At 36.2% G+C, this 23,802-nt stretch overlaps 1 protein-coding gene across 2 annotated transcripts in view; it reads left to right on the forward strand.

Annotated features, from left to right (window-relative positions):
* Positions 1-23,802, forward strand: part of dpyda.1 (dihydropyrimidine dehydrogenase a, tandem duplicate 1) — a 160,107-nt gene that overhangs the window by 118,486 nt on the left and 17,819 nt on the right. The window contains exons 19-20 of one of the 2 annotated variants that reach the window (XM_043226859.1): positions 14,184-14,326; positions 23,564-23,743. In XM_043226859.1, coding sequence (XP_043082794.1) covers positions 14,184-14,326; positions 23,564-23,743 — 323 coding nt within the window. Of the gene's footprint in view, positions 1-11,673; positions 11,871-14,183; positions 14,327-23,563; positions 23,744-23,802 lie in introns of those variants that run through there. The other variant, XM_043226860.1, reaches the window with a different exon arrangement.

Consider the following 23,802-nt stretch of genomic DNA (forward strand, 5'->3'; position numbering starts at 1 on the left):
GCAGCGCTGCGCTCTTGTCTGGTTCTGCTGCTGATCATGGATAGATGAGTCTGGACAGAACCAGCAGGCACGTCTAGTTCGTAATGTATTGTAGTTCTTCAGGATGTTCCCAGATAACCTCTCCATCATCTGAAGAATTACGGTGTGAATATTTTGTTTTATGAGTGTGCGCCAAGAGCTTTCAGGGGAGCGTTTTCATCCTTGGTGTTGAGCGTCAACAGAGAGCTTTGAAAAGCGGTCCTCTGGTTGCCATGGCATATTGACGTTTTCCTCCGCGGCACGGCTCTCTATGAAGACATTAGACAGATGTGTCTTCAAAAGAATAATGTTTTTCCTCACCACACTATGGGGACCATGCTGATGGATTTCACACTGATATCCGACCACTGACATCTGAAGGATTCTGACTGTGTCGCTTTCTTTAGAGCATTTCCATTCCATTTATTAGTGGTACTTGCTAAGCTAAGATTCACTTAGTGTCGCTCAAGGCCTCAGATCACGCTGGTGGAGAGGAGATGCTATCAAGTTTGAGGCAATTTTTACTTGGTGAACCATAAACATTGAAAATATTTAATTGGAGTCACAACACCAGCAGTGGAATGTGTACTTAATGCAAACCAAAATCAGAATGCACCATAATTTCACCAAAAACGTGTGATAAAAAGCAGCATTCAACTACATTTTCCGCTTTAATAAAAATGCCACTCTGCGAATGATTTTTTGCATCTGTTAAAATGAATTAATTTCCACTGACAAAGCAACCAGACATAGATATTTAGTATGAAATGTTAGAATATTTCTGTATGTATTTCTGTACGGCTACGATTAGACTAGTGGATTTTTTCAACCCTCAAAAACAGACGCAGACCTCAGTTTTAAGTCGAAAACGTTGCATTTCGGTGCAAACGAAGCAAGTCTGAGACTTTTGAAAATGATGGTGTGGCTGCCCACATTCGCTCAGTGTGTCCTTGACGACCATGTAAACAACATACAGAGTTTACTGGAAAATTACAGTAAATCACAGCAAAAAGATCATGTGTGGACAGTACCTTTTACAAATTAGCGGGATTCGCTTTGGCTATGGAGAGTTGTAACATTACCAATAAATTGGCAAAAAGATGCCATTGAAACTGTTGTTAGAATGTCGTTGCCTGCGTGAGTAGTGCATTTTTTAATTTATCGGTAAAACTGTTCCAAAAAGGTAATTTACTGCTATTACATTGTGAAAGGGCTATTGACTTATCCATAAGCCCCTCCCCCTATAGTTACTGTTCTAACAAAGTTGCTCACTGTTTTACAATGACAGCTGCATTGTGGTAACACTGTACCACTATGTTTTTTTCACAATTTTGCACAACTAGCGAGGGTTTACAGATCAACATTGCAAGCGGATTAGTCTCATATTACAGTCGGTCATCACGATCGCGGATGGCAACAACATCCCGGATCAACACTGTTCATGTGTCGCAGGGTACGATTAAATTAATGTACATTAAGCCAGTTTAATATGAAATGTAGATCTTCATTTGCGATTTGACCTAGACTGTACAAGACGCCAGAACAGTCCACTTTTAGGTTTGTACATGGACTCACTAACATTAACGTTCCGATTGAGCAGATCAAAAAAAATTAAATTAATGGGGGTATTTGCTTCAAAAAAGGAAAAACGTTGTGTCTGGGGGTACTTGTGACATTGGTTCCAGGTATCCTGAGAGGATAGGCAATATGATTTATTTTATTAAATTTCATGAATCCAAACAAAACAGAGCAAAATGTCCCTAAGCATTCAACATCAATCTAAATGAAGAGAAAAACAATCATTTTTTGGTTGTCATTCACCATAACTTTTGATTTTCCAGTGTTTCTCTATGGCACTGAAGCTTAAAGATGACGAACCCCGCTCTCCGCGCAACTGATGCTCGACTGCCATTGGTTCATCTGTGATTGAGGGGAGGGGCTAACCAATAGGTCAACTGTTATACCCATAGATATCTATACTCCGAGACATAGAAGCATCCGCTATCTAAACAATAGGGCATATATATAAATAAATAAATAAATAGACAAGTAAATAGATATATCAATTTTATTGATTGTATCTTTTATTTCACAGAAGCATACTGGTAACAGTATGATCAAGTAACAAGTGTCGTGCATTCTCCATAGCATGATTTTTTGTGCCTTAACAACGCTTATGTTCTCTCTTTCTCTCTCACACACACACACCTCTCTTCTGGGATATATTCTCAGACCAGTGGTGTGTTCATTCCCTTCCTCAATAATTCATGTGAATGCAGTTGTTCTCTGTACTGTATCACTGTGCTGTTGCATAGTTAATGGCATTTATGAGGCCTTCTTTCATTGTATGTGTGTGCATGTTTGTTTGTGTGTGTGTGCGCGTGCGCGCGTGTGTTTTTGTTTAGACAGATTGACAAGGGCCAGAGTCTTTCTTATCTGCTGGCCTTCTCTGTCCACACCTCTCTTTCTACCTCTTTCTCACACAATCCTGAAAACCAGGAAAAGGGCGCATTGGTTTGGAGACAGGAACAGGGCTAGCTGAGGTGCAACATTAAAAATTAATCGCGAAACTATTGCAGCAGTATTTTATGTAAGCAGAACTACTCAATGTCATCTTTTCCTCATTTAAGCTGTGGCAGTTTGCAGCTCGGTGACATCCCTCAGGAGCGGAGCCGGGCCCGGCCTGCAAGGGTCTCCCCGGCTCCACCCACCAAACATCCATCACCCTCCGCTCCGCCTGAAGGCCCGTGAGCTGCCAGAGCTGACGCTGCCAACAGCCTGGAAACAAATATACCTATGATGTACTGTTGTTCACCAGGGCTTTAGCCGCAGTGCTTCATTTTAAAGGGGACGTCTCATGGAAAGAAACTAATTTGCTGTTGTGGAAACAGTTTGAGGTTCTATGCAGACGAAATCTGTCAGCTCCAAACAGTGTCTGTACAACCGGGAGCTCATTAACATACACTCTCTGGCTATTTTTTTTTTTTTTTACAAAGCTGTTACAGGCCGGGACCATTTCAGAAGTGCCTTGGAGGTACATATTAAATGGTGCATATTTGATGTTCTGTTGATGTGCAGGAACATCCACAGAAAGTCAGTCGGGTGCCCTATGACCCCCAATATCCCTAAAAGTATATATATATATATATATATATATATATATATATATATATATATATATATATATATATATATATTCTATTATTATTTCTTTTTTGTTCACTGGTTTGATTTTGTCCTGTAATTAGTCCTGAATTCAAAATCATCCCTCATACACAGTGAGACAATCAAAAACTATTGATTATGAATACATTTGGTCATTTTCCTAGTCAAATTAATATTATTTTTATTTTTAAAACTTATTTATTTTTATTTTTTGTTTGTTAGGGCCAGAATGGCTTCCTGGATATGATATGGTATTGTATTGTATTACATTATATTATATTAAAAGAAATTAAAGAAATTCCAATTTCATTGAATGGGTGCCGTTAGAATAACAGTTCAAACATCTAATTGTTGTTCTGTCACATCAAAATCTACGAATATATCTGTTTAGATCTGTTTTTTACTTTATGTGTGCATATTTCTCTCCTGTTTCAGATGAGCTAAATTTTTTTTTTTAGTGGAGCAAGCAGTATTAATGATAGACGAAATTTAGCTGGAAGTGATGGTTTGAAGCTAAAAATGTCTTAACGATGCATTTATTTGTTACAAACACAGCTTTTTTGCTTCACAAGGCATTAACTGATGGACTGGAGCGGTGTGGATTTCTTGCAGATTATTGTGATGTTTTTATCAGCTTTCTGGACTCTGGACTCCATTCGCTGCGGAGGATCCAGTATTGAGCAAGTGATTACAGCATGACATACATCATTATATGTACGAAGTGGAAACATAAAAGCTGTAAATATTATGAAGCAGTCAGCTTGTATGATCAGGAAAGGTTTTGTGTGTCTGGGAGAGCTGTATTGTTGCTCTAAGCAAAAAACTTAGCAGAAAGTGATTTTATATGCTGTTATTTTGTCCTACCTGCAGCAAAAACCTCAAAGCATAAGATCAGACTTAAGCTTCAGGATGAGGAGCCGCGGTTCGCATGCTGTTTCTGAGCTCAATAGCCACCTCTTATCTGAAGTGATTGTAGTTATTTAACCCATTTGTATAAACACACATCGTCCTCGCAGGAAGAGACACACATACACACTTCATACGGAGAGTATCAGTCTTGCAGTGTGCGTGTGTGCGTGCGTGTGTGTGTGTGTGTGTGTGTGTGTGTGTGGGTGTGTGTTCACAGCTGACAGTGATCATATACCTGCGAGATCACAGGCTCTGACTTCTCAAGCGCAACACACACCCTACAAACTAACACTCTCACATATACATTTAGTGCTCGTCTGACAGAACACACTGCTTTTTTTAAAGTGCGGTTCTGTATAAATAGACATGGAAAACGAATCTACTTCAAGAAAGCAGGTTTCTTTTTCTGAATGGACGGCAAAGACAAATGATGCTTTAGTAAAACACACACCGTACTAAAAAACCAGCCAAACTTAGAAAAAGCCAGCATAAAATATTTATCCAAAATTCTGTTTCTCTGCTTCTCAGACAAAACATAGGCCTTGTTAGTGTATTATTGTACAGTTCAGTGGAGTGTAATACAGCTCAGTGTTAGCATGGAATATTCATTTATATTTAACAGGAATATTTTGGTTAAAGCAGTGTGTTGGTACTTGGATTCAATGTGGTCTATGATTAGTTATAGTTTATTATAGTACCAGTTTAGATCTATTGTTCATGATTACCTTCGCATTGAGATTAAATACAGTCACTTATTACTTATTTTTTACTTATTACTTATTATTTTATTTCATTTCATTTTTTAACCAAAGTGTATACACTGTTCCTTTGATTTATGATTTTATTTTATTTTCATTTAGTTTAGTTTTTTTATTTATTTTATTTTTATTTCTAAACCATATGTGAACATGCTTGACATTTGGTTTAGTTTGATTTTGTTTTGTTTTAAAACAGTGATGTTGCTTAAAAAATATTTAATTTATTAATTTTGTTTATTCTTTATTATTTTATTATTATTTTTTATATTTTTATATTATTTTATATAATTTTTTATTATTATTTCTTTATTTTTGTTTTATTGTATGTTAGAATGCGCGAGTGTTTAGGGTTTTTTAAGCTTGCTTTTGTTTTGTTTTGCTTCGTTTTGTTTTAAGAAACATGTATTTTTATCAGCATTCCTTTGTTTGACTTTATTTTATCTTATTATTTTATTATTTAATCTAACATACGGAACCATGTCTTTTAAGCTTTTTTTATTTGTTTTATTTTGTTTTTGTTTGTGTGCTTACGTATTGCTGCACCTCACTTTATACATAATATGGAAATTATGTCTATTTTTCTTATTATAGCTTATCGTGTCAGCATGTCAGAACATTTTTAATTGGAAAACCAATTTGAAAGCCCTAACATTACATTGTAGTACAGCACAGAATAGATTATTGTCGTTTTTTACATCCCAACACAGCAAAAAAGAAATTAATTCATTCCTAAAAAGATGTTATGTTAGCTTGAAATTGAAGGCCTCGTCCTTTGGTCCTGTTGACTTACCTAACTAAAGTTCTAAAAAATAACTTCACTTTTTGCCACTCAGACTTTTCATTTAATGGATTTTAGATTGACTCCAGCGTGTCTGTATGTGGCTTGTAGCGACTAACAATTAAAAGTGCTCTGGGAGGTTCCTTTCAATAGCTGAGCGGAGCGCTGAGACGCGTGTGTGTCTGTCTGTGTGTGTGTGTATGTAAGTATTGACCTTCCTGAGAGTGCATTAGCACAGTGTCATGGAGTGGGTGGAATCAGGATGTGGCCGTGGATGTGTTTGCCTGTCTGCCTCCCGTTTTCAGAGAGAGAACGAATGTTGTTCCCGTGAGAGACCCTCACTGTGCCCTTCTACTACTTTTCGTCTTCTTTAAAGGGATAGTTCACACAAAAATGAATGCTCTATGATTGTTTACTCCACCTGTGTGACTTTGTCTTCTGTGTAAATATATATATATATATATATATATATATATATATATATATATATATATATATATATATTTTTTTTTTTTTTTTTACAGGATATCCTGGCAGCAACTATTTACAATGTAATGACTAAAGCTGCATGTCAAGCTTCAAAATGACAATAAGCAGACTTTTTTTTCGTTTTTCGCCGAAGAGCTGTTTATGAGAGTTCAGTTTGATTCGATTCGATTCAAGTTTATTTTTATTGAACAATACGGATTATGTCAAAGCAATTTACACTATCAAATTGGAAAATAGTGCGTCGGTAATGATCCGGGCTAGATTCGGTTTAAATGGTATCTGTGCAAACATCGGTCAGATGTCAGTCACCCGAATGACTTCGAGCTCAGTGACTGAATGATTCAAAATGACTCTTATTATTAGTGAATATAACTATTTAGCATGTTTGTCATCCAAAATTAATATGACTTCAAAAGGATCATCGTACAAATCATGGGCTGCTTTTATAAATCCTTTAGGGTATCAATTGATAGTATTAATTTATGAAAGTATATTTTTCTGGAAGCTTGTTTCTGCAAGCTAAATAAAAAATAACAAAAGCGTAATTTTATCTTGCAGTTGCGATAAGAAAACGGCAGATTTGTTTTCCCCCGGGCTAGCTCGCGTTTATGAGTTTAAATTCTAGCAGGTTTGCTGGATGTAAACTTTCGGGTTGCAAAAATGAACTGTTCTACATACGCTCATTGCATGCAAACTCGGAATTCAGAGGGAAAAAGGCAAAATTGCGAAATATAAACTCGCGATTAACAAAAAAAAGTGATAAAAAGTTGCAATTGTTCAAACTTTAATGCATTTGCTGCAGTGAAAAGAGTGTATTCATCAAAAAAAATATATATGTTACAAGAAAGAAAATCATATGGATTTGAAAGAGTGAATAGCAGATTTATGTATGAACCATTCCTTTAGCGTTTTATTTATCACTAAGAATCCATTCCTCCAACCCTCATAGAAACACACCTGTGCAGCACTTTCTAACCCCCGGAGCTCCAATCTCACCTCATCTTTTCCCAGCATACCCATAATGCCTCGCTCCGTGTGCTTGTTGTGGTGATCGTCGTGCTGAAAGTAACAGAAGCGTGATCTTTCTGTAATGACAGCGGGAGAACGGGTACGTTTGAGCTCCTCCGGTCACCCGCTGTACGTTCAGACACATTACCGTCAAATGCAAAAGCTCACACACTCCGAGTACACACAGTTTTCCTTTACTACTTAAACAATCCTCGGAGAGTTCGGGCACAGATGCAGCTCAGCATAAAGAAGAAAAACAGTCCCGGTTCTGAACCCGTGCTTCGCGCTCGGGTCATAAAAGCGTCTTCGCTCTTGGGAAATATGTCGAGTTTGTTTGCTTGTGTTTTCCTTTTGGTTTTCTCGTATTTGCATCTGGCTAGATCGGTGCGGAGGTGATACGCAGAGGATGCTGGGAGCTCTCGGCTGTTTAATTTGCGGCCTGCCGTGTCGGACGGAGCACGGTACAGTAGGTCCGGTTAATTAAAATCGCCGCTGTCAAGATTTCAATTTTATGTTAAATATTCTCTAAAGGGCAGGCCCTTTAAATCTTATGGGCGGAGAGCGGCGGTGGACTGTGAACATAACCATAGGCTAACTGCTAATGATAAGAACACATGGCAGAAGAGCCATCTGTAATGCACTCGCTGAATTAGATTGTCAATCACTTCTGTGTCCATCGAGTCAGAGAGGAATGTAGAAATACGAGTTTGAGACGGGTATCAGCTTAGACTAGCTTAGCTAAGACTGATGCATGCGCGAGGTTAGCATATAGGTTTATGTATCAGTATTAAATATTAATACTCTACCACTGGTAAGATTTTAGTTCTTAGTGCTCACCGAGGTCTCATTTATTTTATTAAACATACAAAAAAAAAAAAACGATTTTAAATACCTGTTTTGTATTTGATTATATTTTAAAATTAAATTTATTCCTGCGGTATAAAAGCTGAATTTTCAGCATCATTACGCCAGTATTTAGTGTCACATGATCCTTCAGAAATCATTGTTAATCATTATTAATCGCATGCAACATAAAAGTTTTGTTTGCATAATGTGCATGTGTACTGTGTATATTAAATACATGTGCATGTATATATTTCAGAAAAATGTTTATATTTTAAATATAAATTATATGAATTTAAATATAGACATTTAAATACATGTAAATGTTTTCTAAATATATACTGTATATATGTGCATTTTTATATACATAATAAATATACACACATATATATTATGCAAAAAAAACTTTCATTTTGTATGTGATTAATCGTTTGACAGCATTAGAATAAATCCTCAAACAGTAGCATGTATTAAATATATGTCTATACGGGTCTAAAAGTCTGACATCATGGCAAATTTGTGTTTCAAATTGTAATTTAAATCTTTAAATATATACGATATTGTAAACTTCAACAATTTCATATTTCAAGATTCTGCGATATTTCTTTGTCACAGCCAAATGTAATCAAACGAAAGACTTTTTTTCCTGTAATCTATAAATATATCTTTATAAGTGTTGATTTATTTAGGCAGCGCTGTGAGTGATTTCAGTGCATGCTTTGTCCTCATTTGCATCATAATTGGATTAGTATTAAATAAGAAATTTAGAACAGGTTACAGTACATGGCTCTGCAAGTCTAAAAGTAATAATGAGTAGTTTAAGCGTTAATTACAGCACATCATCCACCCCCGTGCCTTAAATTGTGGGCTGATTTTTATAATTACAAATACCTGCTTTTGATTAGAGGTAACTGTGTATTAACTTGTACCGTAACTTTTCAGATTTCTGCAACATTATGTTGCTAATATCCAGCTAATAATAAGGGTATTGTTCTTATTTTAAGTAACCCTTTTTGTGTTTGTTGTTTCAGGCGTTATATACATTAATAACTGAATCTGTTAAAGGAGCAGTTCACCAAAAAATAAAAAGAAAATTTGATAAGAACGCACTCACTCTCAGGTCACCCATGAATTTGTTTCTTCATCAGGTACAGATTTAGAGAAATGTGGCGTTACTGGATCCTCTGCAGTGAATGGGTGCCGTCAGAATGAAATTCCAAAACAGCAAAACACACTGGAGCAATTGTTGATGCACTGGAGTGGTGTGGATCACTGTGATGTTTTTATCAGCTGTTTGGACTCTCATTCCGACGGCACCCATTCGCTGCAGAGGATCTATTGTCGAGCAGGTGATGCAATTCTACATTTCTCCAAATCTCCAAAAAGCTTTGAAATGCTTCCGCCACCGCCTAGAACAGCTAGTGCTCCAAGAAGCAAAGGTGTGCTTGAATTGCACTTTTGCACTTGAATTTATTTATTTATTTCTTTTTGGTTCTTTGCTCATTCATTAATCATCATTTGAGCGAGTTTCTCAGCTGTAGGAGGCGCTGGGCTTCGTCAGTGGTCATTTCTGCTGAGGTTGACACACACTACAAAACGCGCTTCGGCCTCGGCTGACCACAGACGCCCAGCTTGCTGACCAGATCTCTGAATTATGCATCAATCCCTGACCACTAGATAGAAGCAGTGATACCAGAAACAGCTTCCACTGTTCCCATACAAAAGCCCTTGTGTCGTGCTCGTTCTTTCTCGTTCCAAGTTTCTAAACAAATTTTGGCTTTTTTTTTTTTTTTTTTTTTTTATCTGCGTAGCGTCACCGTGAACTTTTTTTTTTGCAGTTTGGTGTCGGTTTTTTAGCACGTCAGCAAATGTTTTTGAGGCGGTGTTGGTTTTGTGGCCCCCGCTTTTTTTTCAGCAGGTTTTGGCACGTTACTTGTTTAATCGGATAATTGTGTAAATGTAATGCCATCATTTCATCAAAGAGAAAAGGTGAACTGATGACATTTTCCCAAATGTCAGACTTATCTTAAGTCTTTTATTACATCACATTTAAACGAGGACACACGTTCACCGTCTTCTGATGCTATAATTGTAACAAGAAATCAGGCATTCATAGGAATTGCTTATTTTAATAATGTGGCTGTCAGGTAAGACAGCGGGTGGTCTGTTGGGTTGATCAGGTGTGGGTTTTGTGTGGCTACTTAAAAACAAACCAGAACAATCATTTTGAATTAGATGATATATTTTATGAAGAATATTTTGTACTTGTCTTTGTAAAATTCACATGTGTGATGGTAGGGTGTGTGAACAGATGCCAGGGTGTTGCTATTCTTAGTAAAGATGTTGCTATATTTGTGGTAGATCATAGTGGCTTTAATGGGGCCTCCAAAAAAAACTTATAATGTTGTGCTTCAAGTAAAATTGAGATTGTTTTGAGAATACGAATGAACGAATGTAAATGAACATACATATTATATTTATATGTGTGATGTGTGTGTGTGTGTATATATATATATATATATATATATAGATAGATAGATAGATAGATAGATAGCAAAAAAAAAACACTTAACATACAAAAAAACCTGAGAAAATCTATTTATTTATTTTTATATGCTTATAAAATATTTTCAATGTCAAGGTCAGTTGCAAAGGTTGAATTTTTTCAAATTGTATTCACAGAAAGTATTTTGTTCTGAGAAATATATACAGTATATGCAGAAAAGCAGGCCAGTTTTTTTTATTAATTCTTTGGAAACACGTTTTGTTTTTACAGCCAGTATTTTTGTCTAAACGTTCTCAAAACAATCTCAATTTTACTTGAAGCAAAACATTGATTAATTTACATTTTGTGACAAAATTATATGCAAGGGTTATGCTAAAAATGTATTATTCTGCAATCAATTATCTAACATAAAAAAAATATAATCTTCTCAAGTACAGTACAGTTTTGTCAGCTTGCAAGTGTCTATGCAATTTTCTCAAATAAATGTAATTTTAGGGTTACTTATAATCAACACAGCATGGTAACTTGCTTCTCAGGAAAACATATCTGCATTTAAGTTTTTAGGCTTTCCATATAGATGTTTTTACCAGAAAATGCCAAATTAAGAGTGTAAAAGCATGAGCTCTGCCAACAGCAAAGCATCACTAGCCTGAGCAAATTCAATTAATTATGGCAATCTGAATATATAGATACGGAAGAGGACTATTTACAGCGAACCCAGTGAAGCTCGGCCGTTCTCTCTGGTGTTCTGTGTGAGCATTACCCATTAGTCATTAACACAGTATGCTAATGATGGGTGTGCATGTTTGACGTCTCCACCATGCCCTCAAGCTCCTGCTTTTCATCTACATTTTCGTCTCTTTCTCCGTGACTTCTAATTCCTCTCACATCTGATTCGCGTTTCGGTTTCGTCCGTGAAATACAGATCGGCGAAACCTTGTGCAGCCCATCTGCGTCAATAACTTATGTTCTTCTTATACAAATGAACAGCTCTTGTATATTTCCTCAGCTTCAATTACCATTCCCAGCATTCTGTGTCTGCGCGAGTGTGTGTACGCTTGAGGGAGTTAGACAGGATGTTCATTATCATACCATAGGTCAGGTCTGTGTGTATTTCCCTAATTGCCTCTCCTTGTACGTGATTTTTTTTTATCCTATTGCCTTTCTTCTTCTTCTTGTTTGATGATGCCAAATTCCAGGCCTCGGTGTCCTGTCTGATTTCTCCGTACATCCGTCTGTGCTCGGAATTATTCATCGGAATAGCAGGTGTGACGTGCAGCGTTTTAGTAAGCACCTCGGACTGACCAGAGATGAGAAGCTTTCTCCTCCCCCTCTCCATCCGCCGAACGCAGACCCTCAGTGACCTGACAGCGGTTTCTGCAAGACAACACACTACCTCTAAAATGGTTAGTTCACTCCAAAATCGAAAAATTCCGTTATTAATTGCTCAGCCTCATGTCGTTCCAAAACCGCAAGACCTGCGTTCAGTTTCGGAAAACAAATAAAGATATTTTTGATGAAATTGGAGACCAAAACCGGCAAACGTAGCATTAGTAACAAACATCGGTCCATTTGACGTCAGTGTATACAACATTTGACAGGTGTAAACAACACAGATTACGTCAAATACGTTGTTAAATAATTTCCAAAATAGCAGAAGACGTAACTCGTGGGAGAAGAATGGTTGAGTAAAATGATTTTTTTGTTTTTCTCTGTGCGAAAAATGATGTCACATGGACTGTTTTACCGATGTTTTTGCTAACGCAACGTTTCTGGGAACATTTCAGTTGTGTTGCTGTCTATGGAGGGTCAGATAGCTCCTAAATTTCATCTAAAATATCTTAGTTTGTGTTCCAAAGATGAACGAAGGCCTTACGGGTTCGGAACGGCATTAGGTGAGGAATTACCAACAGAATTTTTGGGGGGGTGAATTAACTCTTTAAGAAAACGAGGGTCTTGATGGAGTTTGTAGATATCTGTCAGCCCCCCCCCCTCTCCTCTTCTCCTTTTCATTTCTTTTTTCCATCTGAGTCTCATAAAAGCAAATTATTTTTTGCCGTGTTTGTAAACAGTGCCGGGGTGACAGGGTTCTACCTGTGGAGAGGCTGCAGTCGTTGAGAGTAGCTCATCCATTTCTAATGCAATTAGAGGTGTCAGTATCTCCTCCTGAGAAGCTTCCTGCGTGGCCGCCGAATGTGGTTCCTCCTTCCATTTAAATCCCCTGGATTAGATTTGAGTGTCAGCTGGCAGACCTGCTAAGTGTCCCCTGACTAAGTAGACTGGAATGTGTGTCAGTATATTACATGGCTTTTCAAATGTTTTTTATTGGCTTATGGACAGAACAGCGTTGCAGAAGTGTGGACGAAATTCATTTTAGAAGACATCTACCTGAGATGTTTCTCTTAAAATCTAGAAACACTTCGCAATATTTAGTTTTTGCTATCACGAACTTACATCGAACACCATTTTTAATGCATTTGTTAATCTACGAATTCCTTTTCTTCTAATTCTTACAAAGGACCGTATTTTCGTAGTGTGAAGAACATTTTTAAAACTAAGGGTTCTTTATCGGCATCGTTGGTTCAGTGAAGATCCTTTCAACATCCATGAAAACTCTGAATTTAATAATTGACCATTTTTGCTATTTAGTAAAGAGTATAGAGAAATAAAATGACCGGGTGTGAAATGTTCTGTGTTCTCAAATCCTAAAATTTAACTGTGTGCAATTAAGTAGATGCCTAGTGAGAATTTAATGAGACATTTTTAGGATTGTATTAAAATCCCTTGATTTTTAATTGCAAATATTGGTATCTAAGCAAATCTGATCACAGTTTTAAACATTTAGGTCTTTTACTCACAGTAAAAATCTAAAACTTTAGCAAAAGTCATTGCATTACTCTTTAAGAAACAGTTAAGATGTTAGAAAGATCCCACTTGTGTATTTTTCTTTCCAGTGAGTTATTTCTTCTTTTTTTTTTGTGGAAACCAACCTCACAACCATGAATAATACATAAACCCTTATTTTCTCTTATATAGGAAAAATGTGCTTCTAGTGTTTTTATTTGTGTTCTGTAACATACGTGGAAACAGCATTAACTTTACACGCATCTTCAGAGAAGATGGACTGAGACGTGTTCCTTTAACGCGAGTCCTCCGTGTCATTAATAAGGGTCATTTAGCGTGTGGGAGAGAGCGCTGGCCCGCGCTCTTTGTCTTTAGTGACACCAGCGCCAAATGAGGAGAGACAATGTCTCCCACTGATCAATGAGGGGAAAAAAGGCTGCCAGTGAAATGAAGTTAAATCTAATGTGATAAACGGCCCCGTCTGTCAGCGGGATCAGATCAGAGGTTTTAATTTTATTCAAGACATTGCGGCTCAGGTAAATAAATAAAGGGTGTAATGTAAGGAGGCACAGCGTTCCCTAGAGAATCCAAGCCTGAAATTTTAGAGGGTGAGATGCCATTTAACGAACATAATTTATGCCTGCTGTAGACCATTCACCCATGATCTGAGATCTTCACATTTTTATTTAATTTTATTTAGTTTTATTATTATTTATTCTTAATTCAACTAATATTATATATATATATATATATATATATATATATATATATATATATATATATATATATATATATATATATTACAGTTGTGGTTGCAATGGATAACATAAAATTTCTATGATTTTTTTTGCTTGCATCTGTGCAGGAAATGCCATTCGGCCAATCGCATTGCGAGCAGTATCAGCTATAGCCAAAGCTCTTCCCGGTTTTCCCATTCTGGCCACTGGGGGCATCGATTCTGCAGAATCTGGATTGCAATTTCTTCATGCCGGTGCCACGGTGTTACAGGTACGTGGTTGAGTCTCAGGATGTTTAACATTAGCACTTCATTTCAATTAAAGGAGTAGTTCACCCAAAAATGAAAGTTCTGTCACCATTTATTCGCCCCTGCATAGTTTTGGGTCACCATTGACTTCCATAGTAGGAAAAAAAAATACTATGGAAGTCAGTGCTGACCAAAACAGCCTGGTTACAGACTTTCTTCACAATGTCTTTCTTTGCTTTTGGCAGAACGCAGAAATTCATACAAATTTGGAACTACACGAGGATGAATAAATGATGACAGAAACTGCTTTTTTCAACAAACTATTCCTTTAAGCCGAAAGTAAACAAAATGCTGGATTGAGGGCTGAAGATATTGATATAATATTGATATAAAAAGACCCTGTGGACTTTTTCATGAAAGCCTTGCTTTTACAAAAATTAAGTGAAATATGACCCAGTAATGATTCTGTATATAATAGGACATCTGTAGAAGGCTATACATGGAAAAAAATGTGATAAAATATTTAAAGAAGTGTATTAAAGCAATAAATTGTTTACTTTTATATGCAAGATGTCCCTCACTCTCTCAAACAGTACATTGCTTCATAATAGCTTTCTTTCACATTAAACAACATTATATTACTTTACAAAACACGGCTCATTAGAAGCAAAGCTCCTCATAAACTCATCATCAGAGCCTGGAAGAGGTCGCTTGTCGCGTGACGTCACCATAATTAATAATCAATGCAACTCGAGTCATAATACGTTTGTAGTTTATGACACAATTTGTCACGGTGTGCATTGTGTTTGTGCATTGATACGCAATTACTTTTAATTGGTATTGTCAGTCCTGCGTTCGTCTCAGCTGTATACAAAGTTTTAATTAGAAAACTTTGTCCTAAATGAGATACAGTATAGTTAAGCATAATATTTAGATTGCAGATTGAAAAGTGTTTTGAAACTCTCCACATCATGGCTTGCTTGTGTCTGGGGAGTAATCAAATAGTGAATCTGTATGCAAATTGATTCTCTATCTTTGAATAAATGCATTTACTATTTTTAAGGGTTGATTTAATGTTTCGGTAATGTCTTTCCCTCTCCTACCTGTTCGCCGGGAACACTTGGGATCTGAAGAGCTTTTTTGCATTCAGACATTTGTCCTTTGAGTTAATATGAAAATTTAATTACAGAATAACTCGGGCTCTTGATAGAATCATAATGCTTTCAATTGCAGATCGGCCGCCTTTAAAAAGCCGTAATTTGTATTTCATCTTACACAATATAATCACTGTTTGCGATGCTTTTCCCGCTTTAGAGATGTTCCTGCGAGCGATGAAAGGAAATGTGTTTTTGTGTTAATATTTTGGGTTTAGCGGAGGATTAGTGCCGCGAATCGGGGGGTTTGGATCTGGAGGATGAGTTTGCGGAGAACGCGCGCGTCCTTTCAAACACATCAAAGAGTCTGACTGCTGAGAGACATCGTCCGCGAGCTCCATCGGCGCCCGTCTGATTGCTGCTTCCTCTCCCGATGCTTCACCGCGTTTTTTTTTATCCTCCTCGGCCCGGGCCTGGCTTGGTTTCGCGCGCCTGTCGGATTCAGGTCGGGCCCGGGTCAATGGAGAACGAAGCACCTTTTGGATACGCAGAAAGTGAATGCGCTGTAATTCGAACTGTTGCAATCAGCGAGACTTGTAGTCAGGACTGAAGGGACACGGAAGAAGTGAATGGGAGAATCAGGCTCCTCAAAAGCCACGGAGCGTCTGGGTTGTGAACACAAACGCTGTAGGCACTCGCGCTATTGTTTCTAAGCAGACGCATCGATTCAGCGCCGCATCAAAAGTATTCTCCCAAGAACAAATAATATAATGAAGTCCATTCATATCCTGTATTGATTTCTCCGGATCGAATAGTGTTGAACCTGTGGAGTTTTGACTTTTCTCGCTTATTGAAGACAGGATATAGGATGTGCCTGATTTATCCCATTAACTAAGAGAATGGCGAAACTGTAAAGATAATCGCGCGGAGCTTGGGCGATACCTGCAGTCTTTAGGCTCTAAATTTCTCTAAAAGTCAAGCGAATGTGTGCAGGGAAGACAAATAATTCCATTCAAATGATGCACGGGATCCTGGAGAACAGTAGATTCTTTATTAAAATCATAACTCAGAGTTGAGCGCTGCGGTTCTCGTGCGTTCTGCACGGGTCGTGGATGTCGTGGTGACTGTGACTCCGATTTTTAGTTTCGGGAAGATTGAGATTAGCGTCGGTTCATCGGGATGGTTCATTCAGCGATTTAAAAATGATTTGCAGGTGGGATGAATCATTCATTTATTTGCAAACTGTACTTCACTAAGATTTAACACGTATTTATGTAATAACAGGGTTATTGTAGGTACTTAGAACTGAAACAGAAATTAAACCGTTATAAATGTTAATTATTATTTTTAGTTAATTTTAGTTTAACTAAATTGGAGCCATTATAAAAGCAAAAAAATCTTGTAACTGAAATAAAACATATATATATAAAAAAAAAATTAATCCCATTGTCAAGGCTGCATTTCTCTTTTTAGTTTAACTTGAGTTTAACTAACTGAAATTAAAACCATTAAAAATGTAAAAATCTGAAATATTAACAAAATAGTGATATCTCATTGTCTGATCTGTACCAAACCAAATTTTCTAAATTTTTAAACAAACAAAATAAAATGTTTCCAAAAACATTCTGCTGGATTTCTGTAATTATTCTCAAAATGGGGAAAAAAGACCTGACAATTATTTAATTTAATGCAACATTTAAAAGTTTTTGTGTTTATAGCATGCATGTATATATTTAGTGATACTGGACCCAAAATTGTAAAATAATAATAATAATAATAACATTAACATTATTATTATTATTATTTTTTTTTTTGGCCGAATAAAATTTTTTAAAAATAACATAAAACCGATGGGGTATTTAAAAATATAATAATAATCATTTGTGTACGTGTTCAACAGAATAAAGTCATATAGTTTGGAACAGCAATAGAAGAAATATAAAGACATTTCTTTAAAAAGCAAGCTTGCTTCTGTCTTGATTTGCATCATACAGCATCATTTCACAAACCAGGCGACCTGATAACCTACATCTCTGAAACGTTACCTGGTGTCTGCAAGCCCGTGTACTTTATTGTACCGCAGCTAATGTGATCTGCTTGTTGATCGATACTCTTTAGTTGATTCATTACCGAATACATCGCTTTGCAATCACCCTGTAGGTGATCCGGGGCTCCTCGTGGTGCTGTATTGACTTTCATGTGTGTTAGCGTACAAGTAACCCACCTGTGTTTAGCGCCTGTTATTATTCTATAAAAAAAAAGAAAAGTGTAAAAATCCTGGAATGCTGCTAGATTAAGAAAAACCGTAACACAGTCAAATGACTTTCATTTACTAAAGCAATGATGTCAAACGTTCACACTCACGGTGTTGTTGTAAAATATAATGTCTGCAGCTTTAATAAGATTGGGCTGTTATGATAGATTTTCGCCTGTCATAATGAGACAGTAAAATAGCTGCATTTAGTGGCAGCTGTAGGAAATCAGGACAGCGTTTTCATAGGGAGGTCTTTGGGGGCAATGGAGCAATATTTCACTAATGGCAGAGCTGGTTCAATCTTAATGATCCACACTGTAATTTGGGTCCTTCCCGGTGCATGTAAACAGTTGCGAGCTGCAATAAAGAGACCGTCATCAAGTAGTAAAAATGACTTGTGGCCCAGAAAGCATCAGGATTTTGTAATTTCGTTTCAAACTGCTAAATGTTTCCGTAGAGAGGGTGAAAAACAAAAGATTTGTCGACAGCACAAAGCAAGCTTTTAACAAGCAATGCGGTTAGAATCCTCCTCAGAAATAACACGGCACTTTTACACTGTTACTTTTGGATGCAGTTACTTTATATTAACGTAGATTAGTGATTTAGGCAAGTCTTATTTTTGTATAACTAAAATAAAATGACAATGTACATTTTTAAACGTATTTAACTCGACACATGCAGTTTATGTATTTAGGTAATTGTAGGATTTTTATTTTTTTTTTGGATCATTTTGGTTGCGAATATGTCTTATTTTTATATAGCCAAAACAAAATGTTATGAGAACATTGATAAATATCTTAATAATATCTACCCCCGATTTCACAAAAAAGGCCTAAGCCTAGTCCTAGACTAAAATGTAAATCTGAGAAACTTTCACTGACTGATTTTAAAATATGGCAGTACCTTTACTTTATCTCAAGTAATGTTTTTTTCTAAGGCAGTTTTATAAAAATTACTCAAATGTCCTAATTCAACTATGGCCTAATCCTGGTTTAGGCTAAACCCTGTCTATAAAAGCGGGCTCCAAAGTCACAAACCTCAGAACAACATTTATTCATATATATATATATATATATATATATATATATATATATATATATATATATATATATATATATATATATATATTATTATTATTATTATTATTATTTGATGTTACTATAAAAATGGTGGAAAACAAAAGATTTGTCAACAACACACATTTTTCTTTTATTGAGCAGCATTGGTGGAATCTGCCCAAAACAACACAAAACAATTTCACAGTGTATTTATTATCCTAGTTTAATATTCAAAAAACCGAACATTACAAAGCAAAACAGTTTATGCACTTAAAAACAAAAACTACGGCAAGTATAAGTACCATATCCTTCTTTTTAAATCATAATAAACTGCAGTATTTGCAGTATGTATTTGTTTTAAATAAAATAACCAACTTTACATCAACAATAAAAAGCAGCAATGATTGTTTTTTGTTGACTGAATGTATCTTGTTTGCCATATGGCAGATATTTTTGGTTTGTTTGTTTTGTTTCGAATCTTCTTTTGTGTTTTGCTGAAGAAAGCAAGCCATATAGATAACGCTAAATAATCACGAGCAAATGATGACAGAATTAACTGTTTTAATTTTGGGGTAAACTGTACCTTTTAAATCCACAATTGTTTAAATCTGTGTGACTACACACACACACACACACACAATATATATAGAATAACTGCTTATATCCATAGACAAAAGGTTAAAGGTTACACCCTCTTGTTAGACACCAAACTAGACTGTATTGACTAAATATAGTCCCCTGGTTCAGTGGCTTGTGAAACGTATTTATTTCCAGTGACTTCTATAAAGATACAGTCTTTTACCTGAAGCGCCAGACAAAATATCAGTTGCTCGTATTTTCCCGGTGTGTTGGTCAATCTGTGCGAATCAAAAAGGACAAGAGCTTCATGCATAGTCATTGTAACATTTGGATGCCAAACCGAATCTCTTTGGGAGATGGCGCACGGCTAAATGCCAAGATTTTATTGCGGGAAATAAAAGAGCAGATAGAAAAAGAAGAGCGAGAGAGAGAGCAAGAAGAGGATAGGGGGAGATGGAAAGAGCAGGAGCGCCGAATCTAAAAGCGTCTGAGATCTCAGAAGGAGTCGAAATCAATGCACCACCACAGTTTTCAGAGCAGATAAAAAGGACCTGCCGTCTCAATTGCCTGGAAACTACTTAGAAATTCTCACTTCAGATTTATTTCAGGACTCAGCCACATTAGCGCTAAATACTCCGGGTCAGGATATCTTTGATGTTCTGCATCAAATAAAAAGCAATAATGGGCAGCGACTCCAGTTCACAGAGCAACAAGCCTGGGATTTTTACGGCCCCATCAGACACAGGATCATGCCGTTTAGTGTTGTTTGCAGTTCTTTTCATCATAATCAATCATTTGTTAGCTCAAATCCCACGTTTTTTTTCTTTAAATACACCTGCAAACGGAGAACACGTCTATTCATAGTTGAACAATAGAGCACCCGTCCTCCCTCGTCAAAAACGCCGTCCTATCGACGGCCGTCTGCTCTGTTAACTGCAATAATTACGAATCAATTGTTAAACTACTCGCCAGGCATCGGTGGACTCGTGTATTTGTTGATGTTAAATCAAGGTGAAATGTCATCAAACCGAATCGGAGTCGTTCGAAAAACAAACGTTCGCTCGCGGTGTGCAGATACGGACTGCGGCGTGAACGGGGGAAAGAGAAACAAGTTTTATGCAAATGAGAATCCTAATGAAAACATATCTCAGAAATGAGCTAGCCAGGGTAAATGCCTCCATTTTCTCAGCGTGAGGTGTGCCGCGTGGGATTTCATTTTTAAATATACAAATGACGCAGCACGGCCGATGATCTCAGCCCCTTCCCCCTGAGAAAGTGTGCTCTGTGAGTGTGTGGAGGAGAGAGTCAGGCTGATATAATGATTCTGGTTCTGATTCCTCTTAACGATTCGGGTTCCTAATGATTTCTTTTGCAGCCTCCTCCTTTCCCACTAAACAAAAAAGGGCTGTTTTTTGTGCTGTACTTTTCTACTGTGTTTTTTTATTATTAAAGTGCCATTTATCTCAGTGTTAACTACTCTAGTCTTAATGCTGGTCTCACAAGTAGTGAGTGTACATAATGCCATTGGTTCTCAAAGTGTGCAATACTTCAAAACATAATTGCAATGTTTTATGTATTTTTGCAACAGAATATGCCTTTTTATATGTTTGTAAATGCTGTCAAACGATTAATCCAAAATAAAGTTTTTTTTTATATTCTGTACAGTGTATATTTATTATGTATTTAAATACACATAAACAGTATATATATGAAACGTTAATTAAAATGTTTACACATTTATACATTCATATTTTGTATATTATATTATATAAATTTTTCTTTAATATATACCTGTTTGTGTTTGCATAGATATATATATATATATATATATATATATATATATATATATATATATATATATATATATATATATATATATATATGTAAACAAAGCGTTTTATTTTGGATGTGATTAATCCTTTATTATATATGACATATATTATATATGAAATATAATTTATATATTATATTATAATCTTATATATACAATTATATATAATATATATAGCAGTCAACAAGTGGATCAAAAAACCGTTCTTTATTTACTTGAAGTTATTAAAATATCCTTTATGTAAATTATTATATTATAATTTTTCTCTCTATTAAGTCTCTCTATATAAGTCTCTTTCTATGTATTTACAATATTTATTATTGTGCATGAACTTTAAATTGCAAAGCTGCTTTACTTTTGTATTTATTTGAGTTATCGTAAGACCTTTTTATATAATTAAAATGCTTTATATATATTATTTATTTATTTTTTACCTTTTATAAGTAATCAAAATGCCATAGCGGGGCACAAAAGGGCATTAAATTGCTTTGTGCCTGATTCTTTTGCATATTCAACTAATCTGACTTTGCTTGTTATCAGCAACAACAATGCAGTTAAGTCTGCTCATTGTGTTTCTATATTATTTCGCTTTTCTCTGTCGTCACATTCATCGCAACTCTCAACTAATTTCTTCGACGGGCATGCCGTAGTTTCGGTGGCACTGCTGGGAATTCCGTCCGTAGTGTATTTTTTATTTTTTTCCATCTGCATCTATGGAGAACGGCAAGATGTTCAGAGGCGTTAAAGGCGTGAAAATCAATCCAGAAAATCTGAACTGGTTTTGACTAAGAACCTTTTATCAAACCCAATCCCAGATATCAGATACGAGCTCACAGAGAGTCGAGATCCAGAGGTCTACGTGTCGAGTCGGAAACCAGCTGTGAGCGTTCGCAAAGCGACTGAATGCTAATCCTGTGAAAGAAGGCAGTTCTCAGGCCGACTTGGGCTGATGTCAGATCGGCGATAGCGCCAGGAGATAAGCGCGTCTTATCTGCTTCCTTAAGACGCGGTGTGACTGCCATCTGAAGTGCCGTAGACACTCGCACAAAGCCGGGCTTCAAGCGCTCGCTGCATATCACAGTCTCAGAGCTACAGAAGCGGAACAGACTCAATGGAAAGGGCTCGGGCTCGCGCTGACGTGCGCTTGATGAGCGAGCATAAGCTCTGCGTTATCGGCCTCGTCTGCGCCCTGCCGGTAATGAGAGAATGAATTAGATTTCTCTTAAGGTCAATTGTATTCAGCATTTCAGAGCATGTGCGTCGTGGTACTGCTTTGATTCAGCATGCTGACGTTTGTCTTTTGTAGCTTCTTTTGAAGGATGGCACATGTTTTAATGACCGCTGTTTCTCCGGGCTCCCTGGATGTGCATATATTTATTTGCGTGCGTTTGTTAGTGTGTATGCTGATGTAGATGTAGTGGTTAATGGTGTGACCTGTGTGTGTCTGAAAGACCGTTGGGATTGAATAATATAATTTAACCAGAAATCAAAATTGAGCCTAACAAGTAAACATGTGAATTAAAACAACCTAAACGTATCTTTTTATCCTTTTAGGTAATTAAATCTTGATATTACATGTAAATATATATATATATATATATATATATATATATATATATATATATATATATATATATATATATATATAATTCAGCGTCCTCAAACACACTTTTATTTATTCATCTATTTATTTTTCATTGTTTAAATTGTTTAATGTTTTTCATTTTATGCAATTAAATAAAATTATTTCATTATTTTATTTTTCAAGATAACATTTATTTGTCGTTCTTTGTTTATTTTTTTTGTTGATTTTGCTTACTCTATTATGTATTGCTTTTTATTTATTGATTTATTTATTACCCGCTTTATATGTATTTATTTATTACTTGCTATATGTTTATTTTTTCTTTCTTTCTTTGAAAATTGTTGCATGTAAATTCAATTTTATTGTATGGCCAGTATGATTTTATTTTATTTTATTTTTTGAATAAATGTATTTCATGGTTCCATTTATTAATTTTGTTGGTAAAATAATTTTTTATGATTTATTTTATTTGTAAATTAATTTTTGTTTATTTTGTTTGTTTGTTTCTTTACAGTCATAGACACGTAAATTCTCAGGACAACTGTCTTAGTGATATTTGTCAGTGGTAGGGATATCTTATGTGTTATTAAAAAAAGAAATTATATATATATATATGCTTACAGCAGCTTTAAGATGGTGCCATTCTGTCATGATGTTGCGTGTATACGAAGGTGTGCTGTGATTTTTATTTTAGATATTTCGCCTCTTTATTTATAGTACGGTAGTGGAGAGGGGACAGGAATGTTATTGGGAAATGTTGCAAGCTAGATGTAAACTTGCATTACCCATGTGTGCACTAATCACTTGACCACAGCTCAGACATGCACCTTTATTTTAAAAAAATGTGGTTTTCACACAGGTTTGCAGTGCCGTACAAAACCAAGACTTCACGGTGATCGAAGACTACTGCACCGGTCTGAAAGCCCTGCTGTACCTCAGAAGCCTCGAGGAGCTCCAGGACTGGGAAGGCCAGTCGCCTCCAACGGTCCGCCATCAGAAAGGAAAGCCTGTGGCCTCGCCGGAGGAAGCCAAAGGAAGGGTGAGAGACTTCACAGCTGTTTCACAACACCCTTTTACCAATGATTACCCCTGCCTGAC

Source organism: Puntigrus tetrazona, chromosome 24, assembly GCF_018831695.1.
Source record: "Puntigrus tetrazona isolate hp1 chromosome 24, ASM1883169v1, whole genome shotgun sequence".
NCBI lineage: Eukaryota > Metazoa > Chordata > Actinopteri > Cypriniformes > Cyprinidae > Puntigrus > Puntigrus tetrazona.